The sequence below is a fragment of the Poecilia reticulata genome, chromosome 20 (genome assembly GCF_904066995.2).
Source record: "Poecilia reticulata chromosome 20, P_reticulata-male-v2, whole genome shotgun sequence".
In the NCBI taxonomy this organism is placed as follows: domain Eukaryota; kingdom Metazoa; phylum Chordata; class Actinopteri; order Cyprinodontiformes; family Poeciliidae; genus Poecilia; species Poecilia reticulata.
The window spans coordinates 17635902-17648849 of record NC_088849.1 but is presented as its reverse complement, the minus strand read 5'-3'; the positions used below and the strand labels follow the sequence as shown (position 1 = coordinate 17648849).

The 12948-nt window shown below is 38.1% G+C and overlaps 1 protein-coding gene across 1 annotated transcript; it reads right to left on the bottom strand.

Moving 5' to 3' along the window:
* Positions 1 to 56: 56 nt before the first annotated feature.
* On the bottom strand, positions 57 to 7512 carry insig1 (insulin induced gene 1). The gene is made up of 6 exons (XM_008396750.3): positions 7315 to 7512; positions 6875 to 7222; positions 4820 to 4944; positions 4427 to 4593; positions 3640 to 3739; positions 57 to 2453 (listed from the first exon to the last, which is right to left on the bottom strand). Exons 1-6 carry the CDS (start codon positions 7370 to 7372, stop codon positions 2424 to 2426), a joined length of 828 nt encoding a protein of 275 aa, XP_008394972.1. The 5' UTR covers positions 7373 to 7512; the 3' UTR covers positions 57 to 2423.
* Positions 7513 to 12948: the final 5436 nt, after the last annotated feature.

Sequence of the window (12948 nt, the reverse complement as noted above, 5' to 3'; positions counted from 1 at the left end):
TTCAAATATAAAAAACTCATTCTTTCAACCCTTCATGATTCTAATGACAACACAGATATTGTCAGGTTTTTTTTTATTTTTCACTTGAACTCAAGGTAGCAAAAAAAAAAAAACCACACATCGCTCAAATTTAAGACAGAATTAAAACACATCAAAACAAGGTGATATGCCACAAGAAAAAAAAAATACAATAAATAAAGCTTCCTCTCTTGTTTAGCATACCTGAATTAATGCAGACTCCACTTGGAGCGGTCTGCCACCAAACACATTTAAAAAGAAATATATCAGGTATCCTTAGATAATGCTACACAATGAACTTCAATCAACAGTTTGACACAACATAGAATTTTTTTTTATCTCGTCTCCAGTGAGAGTCACTGGTGTTGACTCCAAAGGCATGAAATCTGACAAAAAAAAAAAAAAAAAAGACGACGTTATTGCTTTTTTTTTTTGTTTTTCTCCAAGCAACTCACACTGCATGTACACAGATTATTTCTAAGCCTTTTGTCAAGAATAATAATAAATAAGAATAATCGGCTCATGTGTGGTGTGATTGCACTTAATCCTCTTGACCCCTAAACACTAAACATACTGTCGGTCTAGTGTGGCAATACCTGTGTGATTACATCGGCAGAATGCTTTTACACGTACAAGCACTAATGACAATATCTCTACACAAAGGAGGAAACTAAACCCTTGTAGTGACAAAAGCACTAAATTCTATAAAACACAGGCAATCACAGATTGCAAATCTTAAGTAATAATGTCTCGCCCACACATTTGATCGGTGCATGTTCCCAAACTGTTGAAGTGAGTTTTTTTAAAGATGTGACTGGGAAAATGAACGTGATCACATGATTCTACGAGACATGTAGCTCCTAAAGGTTATATACTAATGGGACATTCTCCTTTCCTTTCAACTACAATCCTGTTTTTTTTGTTTTTTTGTTGCCCGGATCTAAAACGATAGAAAATACAGTCTGTAAAAAAATAGATATTGTACTGACAACCAATTGCAAGTCAATATTGTACTTTTTTTTCTTTTTTTGTTTTTTTTTTTTACAAGCAAAACATAAAATCAAAGAAGACGCTGTCAAGTTTTGCATGAGGTGCCCCAAATGTCTTGCAGTGTACCTCTTAAACACAAATGCATGTGCTTATACTCTCTTAGTATAGAGTATTCTGAACAATGGCACTTTTTACATACCACCATTTTGCTTTTCATTTCAACTATCCACTTCTACATAAACCAACACTGTGGGAAACCATTTGCTTTCCTCTGAAATCCTGAAAACAAATGCAAAGCTCATCTTCATTTTTACTGGAACTAACCAAGCAACAAGCCCGTTTTGCCATTTGCAGAAAAGCTAAGCAAATTTATTTATTTTTGCTCCCCATGTTCAAAGCGCAATTTCCAAATAAGAAACTCTTAGAAAAGTCCAGCTGCAGATCTGCAACCCTGCGAGGTCTGATGCAAGAAATAAGCAATCCTGCAACTATTTACTCATATCGCATCTAATCTGCAAGGCCTCGTATAAAAACTTTGCTCCAACTTTGATGAGGTGAGGGAACTGGAGCTTATGAATTGCATTTACAATTAGGAGGCTCTTGAAAATTTAAAGCAAGTCTAAATTAACTGTACATTAAAATTCACCTTTGAGAAATCATGTGGGGTTTTTTGTGCGTTTTTTTTTTTACATAGACAATTTAAAGTAGTTCAGCTAAAGTTAAAGTTTGAAAGAAAGCAAATAATTTCCCAAACTATTCCTCAAGAACCGAAGAGCCTAAATCTGAATCCCACATGCGTCTGCTAGTTCAGTGAAAACTTTCTAAAAATAAATACTTTAATTTGGTTTGATGGGGAACATGCAATATCGCTGAATACAATTCTATGAAAGAGTGAAGACAGGCGTGTCCCCACTCAGACTAAGTTTCCCTTTTATGACCATATTACAGTCAGGTTTAAAAAAAAAAAAAAGAAAATCTCAAGACATCTTTGCAAAATCGTCAAGTCTTTTCTGCTAAGACCGTACTACATCCACGCTCAAACACTCGCGCACACAGGAGTCCACTTCATGAAACAAAATCATTGTGTGTCCATTTGTCACATGAGACAATGAACAACAAAATCAAAACAAGGCCAAGTCCATCCTCCAGTTTAGTGCGAAGGATGCCTTAATGCTAATGGAGGACATCGGGAATGGCGATTCATTTGGCTGCAAGAAGATTCGAAGGGCATGGCACGTTAGCTGATGGGGCAGAATTGACCTGTACTTTGTTATTAGAACAAAGGATGGAGTCGAAAACAAGGAGTCGGTTTTTCTCAGGTTATCCTTCTCATTCTTCCTTTCCTGTTAATCCATTTCTGCTTAAAATGTTCTTCACTTAAGGTCTTCCTCTATAGCACTTGTGCAGTTCACAGTTCAGTCCATGTGAGGTTTCTCAACGCCACCCTGAGGAAAGACGAAGGTGAAAAGCAATCAGCTGAGACGAAAAACACAAACTCAAATACACGAGTAGAGACATTGAAATGTATCAAAGTCTATGACTAATGTCACTTTTCAGTCATAGGCTAATGTTGTGCGTTTGGCTTGCAAAATTATATATACGAATTTTCGATTAAAATATACAGGGCTAAAGGATAATGTTGTATTTTAGAACTTTATAGTCTGGATATATATTAGAAAAATAGGCTTACATATGAATCTTAATAAAGATGCTCTGAAAACAACAACAAAAAAAAATGGTGGCGCAAAAAACAACAACTTAATTCGCCCCCTGATCCTTAGCCGAAGCACCAGAAGGAGAAAAAGGGGGAAAAAAACAACAACAAAAAAACTGCAAACTAAACCCCCACGTTCAGACTTGTGCCAGCATTCCACAGGCCTCATCGCAAACAAAAACAAGCAGCGAATGACCCTCTGGTCAGCCGAGTCCTGACTAGCTCTCAGCGCCTCGCAGCGACTGTGAAAAACAAGAGCTCTTAATCTGCTTTCACGCTCTCGCTGAGTCAAACTGAGGGAGTGACGGGACTCTTACTTTACAGACAGAATGAGGTGAGGCTTCCAGGCACTAGCTTAATGAAGACATCAAAGCTGACTTGATGGGATAATTATGACAGAAAAGCAAGGGGGGTTGGGGGGGCATGCAATGCTGTTTGCAAAAAATTTAAACCAATTCACAATTTTATTTGCGAGCGAGCTCTGTGGCTCTGCTATATAATTGCTAAAAAAAACATATGTGGCGAATAGGAGCCCTTTAAAAGTCTTTGTTTTTATTAATGAATGGCATGGAGGCTGATGGAGATACATGGAGTGGAGTTATTCTGAGCAAATACAGCAGAATAAAAGCGATCTCAGAATTTCAGCTTGGTAGTCAATGTGACGTATTCCACTAAAACATCTGGAGCGAAAAACTACTTTGACAACCAAGTGGCCTCTGATTGGTCAATGGGATTGATACAGATAATCAATAGCAGAAACAAAGGGTTCTCATACTTTTATCAAAGGCAGCTTTATTGATCTAAGAACAACCAACATTCTTAAACTGTGTGATGTAAGTGTTACGTTAGGCATCAGTTTGCAAGTTTAACCTTTCGTACAGAATTAAATACCCAAAAGAAAAGGCAGCAAATGTTACCATGGCCAGTTGCCGTCCGATGTTGCCCACAGTGACACCGCCTGAGAAGAATATGCAGGGGAGCCAGGAGCGCACATACAGGAAGTCTGGAGATGTGTACCTGAAAAAGAGGAATAAAGCGGATTATTAAATAACTGTTAAGGCTTTTAGAAAAACTTAAGATTTTATAACTGAGCAGTTCTGGATTTAGAAAGCATTTAAATTGCAGTAAAACGGTCCACAGACCTTTTTTTTGTTGTCCTTTTTTGGCTAAATTTGATAAGCAGATTGGGGCAGTTAAGTACAAAAAGTTTCGAAATTGCGATTACCCAACTACAATGCCTCATACAGTGTAGGTTTCAGAAAATGTTGTTGATGGAGGATTTTAGTTAATGTCTGAAACCCCTATTTGAGGCTAAAATATGCACTTTTACAAATTTACAGAGGGACTGGAAAACACTTACGGGGGATGTTTGATTTTAATGAAATAGATACATAGTTTTAAGTCAGTTTCACTAGCAGATTTCTTTTGAAGATGTGCCGGAAAGGCATGGATGTCAGGTGATAAATACCTTTATGGCTTTATTGCTCCCCTTCATTTGTAGTCTGTCAGAACGATGGTGTGTATATGTTTGTATATTATATATTGAGTAGGTTAATAAGAGAACATGTAGTTTGAAAAAGTCCTGCAATTATAGCTTAAGCATGTGCGACTATATATAAAATTTTACTGTCAGCTTAAATCCCCCAGGTTTCCTGTCTCTGGACCAACAAGTACAACACTGTGAGCGAAAACTGGTTGACTCACTGATACACTCCGTTGTAGACCAGCAGCTGTGTGATGACGGTAGCCAGGAAGGCGGTGGTGATGCCCAAGCCAAAGCCACTTCTGGAGCGGTCAAACGTCCACCACAGGCCCAAAGACAAGGCGGCCAGGGTCAGGGAGAGCTGAACATTGTTGGCGAAATCTAGTTTCTGGGTTAGCGTAAGTTAAGGGCAAAGTCGAACGGATTGACGTCAGAACGGGAGGATGTGTAGGACTGTGATCTCAAGCAAATATTTGTCTGGCCGATTGTGACCGAGTTCCATCAATAACAAATGTTAAAGTCGGTCGTTGTGTCCAAACCGTAACCTCTGCAGGAATTTACTACAACTTTTGAGAAGAACTTGGCTTGGGAATCAGGCCTTTGAGAAAGGATACAACACTTGCGTGGTTGATTCCGACAAACACTGCGATACATCTCATCACACTGGCCCACTCTCTCTTGAACTTGTGCGGCTCACCCAAATGGCTGTCGAGGCAGGGATAGAGAAGGCCGATAACAGCTGCAACAAAAAGAAAAAGAGGAACAAACAGGTCTGAATTATACAAGATAAGCAGAAAATTGTGTGACCCACAGTGAGCCAATCCTGAGAAAGCTGGGAAAGATTATCTGCTGAACATGGTTTTGTTTTACTTAGTGACTCATTTGCACTCATGCAGGGCACTGTGAAAGTATTCAAATCCTTTAACTTTTATATTGTTATATTATAGCCTGTAATGCATTTTATTAAGATTTTATTACAAAGATCAATACAAATTGGAGGATAATGGTGAAGTGTAAGGAAAACAAGACCTAGTTTTTCCAAAATATCTGAAATATCTGAACTTCAATATCTTCCTTCATTTGTGAGAGCTCAACAAAATACAGTGAAATTTGTAGCTAAAATGTGCCAAAAATATCAAGTTTGAACTTCACTGTTTCTGTGGTTAAAAACTGAACAAAATTCATTTCATTATACTTACACTCTGTTTCAAGAAGAATAAAAAGACACAAATTAGGAATTGACAGAGTTAAGAAAAGAATGAAATACACAAGGAAGAAAGTGAGGAAAGAAAAAAAAACAAAGGACAAAATGAAGTCAGGAAGTAAGGACAACTTTTCAACAACACTATAGGAACTCACATGGCGTAAACAACACGTGAAATAAACACAACACTGTTAAAGATTTTATCAGGCTATGTAGAAAACCTGCCAACATGTCGCTGCACACTGTCTGACAGCTGGCTAAAAGAAGGCTCTTGCACTTTTACCTCACAAGACAAACATCTGGTGCTAGGGAATTATTTGTCTGTAAACTAAACTAACTGGATTAACATGAACCCTGGATGTCAAGGTAAGGCGGTCTGGAAACCAGTGTTGACAATCTACAAGTTCTGTGAACCCATCAAATTAACTAGCTAATATAGTTGTCTTATGTGTATCTATATTAAAAAATACTTTGTTATACTATATAATTGTTATATAATATATTGTTATATAATAGTTTGTTATTCTGGACAATAAACAAATAACCCTGAAAACTGATAGTAAATTTAGCTGATATTTATTTTCCATTTTGTCTTAGGTTTATGTACTAAACCAAAATGACACCAAATATATTTTCAAGATAAATTTAATATAGCTGTCTTAATCAATAGCTTACTGTTAAGCATCTAGCCCATGGCTGGTCCTAATTAACTAGTTCACACAAAGGGAATCTGGAAATCTCCAACATATAACCACCTGTGCATTTCTTTATGTCACAAACTCAGCCTAATTTATAATAACAACCTTTTACAGCATGGAAGACTTAACATTTATTAAAACAGAAATGTGTAGCCAACATATGTTAAGGAAAATTTGTTTATTTCTGCTTGTTATTTTAGATTACATAACCCCATGTATAACCGTTTTAATGGCTTTTATTTAATTCAACGCATTACACAGCAGCTGCCTTTTCCTATAATTTCGTGAAAGGAAATACAAAAATCGCTTTCAAGGAACTATGAAGTTAAATAAAAGACAAAAAAAAAAAATCTCCATCATTTTTTGTTTCATTTCTCTTTCTGCCTTGCAGCACATGGGGGGAGGAGCCAAACACGGATGTGTCCGGGGTTTTCAGGGAGGGCCTTCAGCTCACCCGTTATGACATCAACCAATGAGCGCACACCTCACGTAGTGAGTAGCCAATCACAAGGCAGGCATCTCTATTACGCGTCTATACTCAGGTTTTTTGATAACAAGCTGGTTGACATACCAAATTTAGACTGTAGCTTGTGGATGATAACCTTATGTATCTGCAAGCAAATGAACAACAGAAGGAAGCGCCCTACTCGCTCAATACATTATTAGTTTTTCTTCATGTATAAAGGCTAATGTATCATTTTGTCCCCAAGTTAGCAACCACTGACACACGGTAGGAAAGTGTTTTATAAAGCGAATGGCCCACTCACCAGCTCCTGTCCCGCAGCATGGGGGGATCCACCAGGCAGATGACAACAGAGTTGTCATCACCTCTTCGGGAAACAGAGTGACATTTCTCTGTATCTGCAGCAAGTTGAGCACCAGCGCCAGAAATGCCCCCACTGTGAAGAGGACCAGACCCCTCCGGATGAGGTTGGCGGTGCGGACGTCGTGCAGGGAGCCGTAGGCGCTGCCAAGCATCGCGGTGATGATGGACATCATCTCTTCAGCTTTGGAAGCGAACCAGTTCGCTCCGGACGAATGCTTGGTCTCAGCCTTCGGTGAACAAGAGCAGCTCCAGCAGTGGTCGTCTAGTCTGGGCATTTGGCACTTTTGCTCTATTTGTCATAAATAGACAGATAAGTTTATTAGGGTGATGCTAAAAAAAAAAGGATTGAAGTGAGACTAGTCAGGATTCTGGCCCCCTTACCTTGCTCTTTAGACGGTTTCAGAGTCTGATTCAAACAGAAACCTCCACGCCTGCTCATGCAGCCAGGATCCCCCCCCCCGCTTTGTTTTCCTGCTCTCTACAACAGTCACACAAATGACGTTGTTTTGTTCATATCTTCTTCGGTAAACACGCCGTGTTGCTTCATTCAGCTAGTAAAGAAGGGCTGATCATTCCAACGAGAACAGCAGCTTCCTCTGCAGAAAACAATCTCAGCTGTGTCGGGTGAGAGTCGGCAGCCAATCGGAGCGCGGCGGCTGATATGACGTGACGCCTCTGCCCCGCCCCTTCGTCCGGTGCAGACAGACGCACAGAGATTAGGTGGTTCTGGGACAGAAGTGAAAGTAGAAACTGAGCAATTCTTTTAAAACCTTGACTTCCAAAGAGAGGCATTCATCAAAAACCTCGCTGTGTTTCACAATCAGACGATAACCAGCAGGGTTCATTTTTACCCATTTAGTTGTAGTTTAATGACAAAAATATATTTTAGTTTTGGTCCCAATTCAGTCATTTTTTAAATTATATTTTTATGATAAAAAATATGACCGTCACTGCCCATTTTAAGGACAAAATTCCACATCCCAAGATCCAGATCATGTCTAAAATTGCACCTGGCATTTTGCTGGTAGTGGCCCATGTGGAAGTGGCACTCTGTTGCCTTATAAGGGCTGAGCTGCAGTGCCCCAGGAACTAGGGCACTTACTTTGAACCACCTCCAAAGCGGTTCCCTAATTTCTTTACTCCAGGTGAAGCACACAAACTATCATGGCCTTTCTTCATCAAGAATGAAATCTTGAATTATTGGCCAGAGACCTGAACAGAATTATTAGAGTAATACAGCTACCCAAACCTCTCCAACCCCATTGTGGGTGGTGATACCATGGATACACACAGTACCCTAAATATTCCCTGAAGGTTCTCTGAAGGATAGGCTCAACATCACAGTGCGACCTTCTGAAGTATCAGGTGAGCCGTTCTTTTTGCAACTGTTATCTTCAAAGGACCTTCGGGGAAATGTTTCATGAATGTTTCCCAAAAGTTACTGCAATTTTCACAATGCAACATCAAAGTATTTGAAATTATAATATAACTGGAAAAAAATAGATACATGAAAATGTTTACCAGGCAGCTAATGATCTTGTTGCGATGGAGAAGGTGACGAAATCCTTAGTTCTTACTTTAAACACAAACTTGCCAGGTTAGCTCTCATTTCATTCACAGGTACTCTTATATATAGGCGGGCACTGGTTAATGGGGTTAGTGGCACAGCTTTTTTTTTCTTCTGTTTTTCACATGGTGCAGGAGTTGTTGAACTTTGGGTCAGTCTGCAGGAGGTGTGGCTTAGGGGTGTGTGGAGTTCTATCACGTCTGTCTGTTATTTTGTTATTTGCATGAGGGTCAATGACCGTCATCTGAGGATCGACAACAACACAGATACATGTTTTTGTGGTGATGTACCTACCCTGTTCCAGAGACAGCAGAACACACATACACACACACTCTGTGCTAAGATCAACCAGTACATGCACGGATATTTCTTTGCCTGTAGATGTGTGTATTATATGTAACACTGATATTAAAATGCTAAAAAAAAAAAACCCAAAAAAACGTTTAGATAAATACGATCCTCACTTCTTTGATGATGTCCTATTAGTTGACTATCCAGGTGGATGTCAAAATCGTGATTAAAAAATAATCCAAATTTCTTTATGCAAGCTTTTGGCACTTTATGAAAAAGAATTATGTATTTAAATCAACAGAGTGGCAAGTCACATTTTTTTTACCGATAGCAAATGAAAGACACAAATACAGAGAGCAAATCATTTTAGATTGTTGGTATATTTCTTATGGCTTCTCATGTCTTATGGAAATACATTTGTGAAATAAGCTTTCTTTTTTTTTTTTTTACTTTGGATTCAAAACTAGTCTTTATACAGCAAAGACTTGTATCCTCCCTTCAGGCCAGTTACAACAGAAGTACAATCTTGTTTTTATTGATGTTTCTTATAGTTTCCCTATTAGGGGGCAGATATAAGAGAAAGAAAGCAACTAGCAAATTAAATCATAAAATGAAAAAAAATATATACATGAAGTCACTTTTTGACTCACAGACCAATAACGCACAAGGGAGACTATTATCAGGTACAGTTTGCTAGTACTGCAACTGCTGGCCTCTGAGGCCACTGGAGCAGTTGTGCTAAAGAAACAAACCAGATGATTTGAGTTTTGTAGCAAGATGGATTATCCTCCTAAAAGTAGGCATCAGATGATGGATACATTGCCGTTACATTGGTTCCATTACATTGCTTCTTGATTCGAAAACCAGCAGGTGATCTTCATCGTGTCTGGATGACTGAACACATGGACCTGGCTCAGTTGAACAGGTGTACCTTTTAATGTGCCTGGCGAGTGTAGAGCGCTTCTGAATGCAGTCTTTTGAATCTTTTTATTTCTCTCTGCAAAGATAAAAATGGTGAAAATGGAAATCGGAAACACAATATGAATTATAAATGCAAGGATCCCTGTTACATTTCTGGGACTTTTAATGTCAGGGTCAAATATTTCAAGCTGTAAATCAAATATAGTCCAATATATAAAAGCCAAAGTGTCCTACTTTGTGTTCCAACCGTGACATTATACATTTCGAAAGATAAAGCAGCTTCAGAGGGAATTTTTTCAAAGCATTGCAGCTTCCCCACTACACATTCAAACTGACCGACTTTAAATTGGATTCACTTGAACAGAATGAGAAAAGCTGTTCTCTAAAAAGGCACCGATAACCGAGTGGTTAAATATAAATGTCACAGTTGCACTCTGCCTGAGCCGTTTTACCATACTGAAGCAAACAAGTCAGGCATGGAAATACGTTGAGGTTGAAAAGTTAGCATTTGTCTCCCCGGTTTCATTTCTGAGACGTCCTGATGTTGGCAGAAAGCGGAATAAATAAACCGTGCAATGGTGAAGAAAATGTTGTTTTCTTTAAACCAGAACAAGTCAACATTTTTTTCAGGCCATTGCTTTAAAAGATGCTTGAATGTAAGATTACTAGTCTAGAGGATATTTGCAAACACTGAAATAACATAGCAGTCCATATATAATGATATCAATCATATTACCACAACCCAAATTACAGGGAGGCCTGTGTTTAATGCATATAAATCGGCATACTCAAAATTTTTCAAAAAAAGAGATTAAATAAAAGATAGAATACAATGAATGTTGTAGGAAGTTAGATTTAGGCTTTGGGATCCACAAGGTGCACTAAAGTTCTATAAGACCCCTGAAGTCCCACCACCACCAAAGTAGTCCAACAATAGTAGTCGTTTCTGCAGCAGGACTAAAGGATTGTCTCAGGGAAGCTGAGTGTGTATGTTTCCCAAATGAATACATTTCTTTTAATGTAATTCTTTGCTATCCAGGTGCCTCTGGATAAAAGCCTACAGCAGTGAGTGTGTGTGAGTTTAAGAGTGTGCAGAGCTCTCCTCTTCTGCAGCAGGAACATGCTCGAAACCCAAGAAGGGATCCACCAACAAAAGGTGAACATGTTGACATTATTCATTTAAACATTGTTTAATGACAAATAAAAACTGGAATTGTGCATGTCTTCAGCTCCTTGCCAATCTTTGTGTCCTCTTTAAATCTTTGAAGATTTTGTTGATACATTTTTAAGTATTTTTATTGGAATGTTATGTGACATAAAAAAAACGAATGCAAGGGAGCATAATTATAAAGTGGAAAGCAAAAAACGACACATTTTTTTCTGTATGTTTTCAAATTAAAATAAACATTTTAAAAATAATGTTACATGCTTAAGTATTCTGTCAGTTTCATGCTATGCTCTTAAATAAAGTCTAAGAAATAAAAATAATAATAAATTGAGTTCATCGGTGTGCAATTCAATCTCTTTTTTGGACTTTTTTTTGGAGAACATTAAAGAAAAAACAGCATTATGTAGACCCAGAGACATATAAGAGTCTGAGATAAAGTTGTGGAGAAATTTGAAGCAGTCAGGTTGAAAAAGAATATCTGAAATCCATTTAATCCGTGACTTGTCACATGTCCACATAAACTGACAGACTAGACAACCAGAGTATTATTCAGAGAAAAAGGTGAGAGGCCTATGCAACTCTGGAGGATCTGCACAGATTCACAGCTCAGGAGAAAGAGTCTGTTGACAAGAAATTATTCATGGACTTACCGTATTATAGACAGGTGGGAAGAATACAATGCTAAAAGAAAGTGATAAGTAGTCTGTCTGAAAGTTAGCCACAAATAGAAGAATGTGCTTTGGTCAGATATAGCCAAATTTGAACTTATTTAACAGCGCAATGCTATGTGTGCTGGAAAACCAACATTGTATATCAAACTGAACTCACCATCTACTGTGAATCATCCTAGTGTAGGCATCATGTCAACTTGTCGTGTGTCTTTTGTAGAGGCAGTGAAACTGATCAGAGTTAAGGGAAAGCTGGAACAGCTAAATAGATGATATACCTGCAGAAAAACATGTTAGATGCTGAAAGATGGATAACAATGGAAGAAAAATTCATCTTCCAACAGGAGAGTGACCCTAACCCCCTTTCTCTTTCTTAGTAATGTGTTTGGTTCTAGTGACCCTGTGCCTGAACCTGTTTGTACCAAAACTTTGTGGCACACTCTTGTGGTACACACTGAGAATATCTGTGTGTTGAACTGATGAACGTAGTTCTTTGTTCTGGTAAATAACTGTAAAAAGCAGCATCATAAAAGAGCAGAAAGTACTCCCAGTTATGACTAATATCTGCTGTTTGCCAACATTGAAGTTTTTCATTCAGCTACTGTGATAACAGAGAAAGAAAGATGGTCCAAACCTAAGCCTTAGGTCAGCGGTTTTCCACAGATTAAAAGGTATGTAGGACCCTGAACTTTGAACTTTGTTATGTATCTGAATTAACATCAAGCTGAATGAACACATTATACAGTGAAAAATAGAGCAAAGCCCAAATCTAGCTTCCTACAGCATTCATTGTATTGGCCTAATGTTTTTTATCAACTCACAAAATCCAATGAAATAAAGTGAAAGTCAGTTTTTCATTGGCCTTATATTTTTAGATCATAGTGATAAATATGAATGAATGTCAAATAATATAAAAATATTATTTTACTTTTGACTTGAATAAAGTGTTTTTTTTGGTTTGTCTTATCAATTCAAGGGTACCAAACCCGCCTCCTCCAGAGAATTGACTCTAAGGAGCTGCATAGAAATCCACTCCTTACATTTCAGATTTTCATTTGTAGAAATTTTCCAACATTCTTTTATTCTTTCAACTTCACAGACATGTTGAAAAAATAAGCATTTATTATGTTCTTATGAATTAAAAATTATTTTGTTTTCTGGTTCTAAAGGGACAAAGCCGGAAAAGTTCAAGGGGTATGAATACTTTTCCAAGTACTTGTAGATTACGTCTAGTGGCATCACTGATAGGACACAAGACGAAACACACGCGTTACATTAGCGAATGCTTTTCCTTAAACCATGAAAGTGACTCGGCATATAGCTCTCAGCAAACCAGCAGTGTTGGCGCTGGCGTCGGGGAGGTCTTCCTCGTATCTGGAGATAAAACAGGATGGTGTATG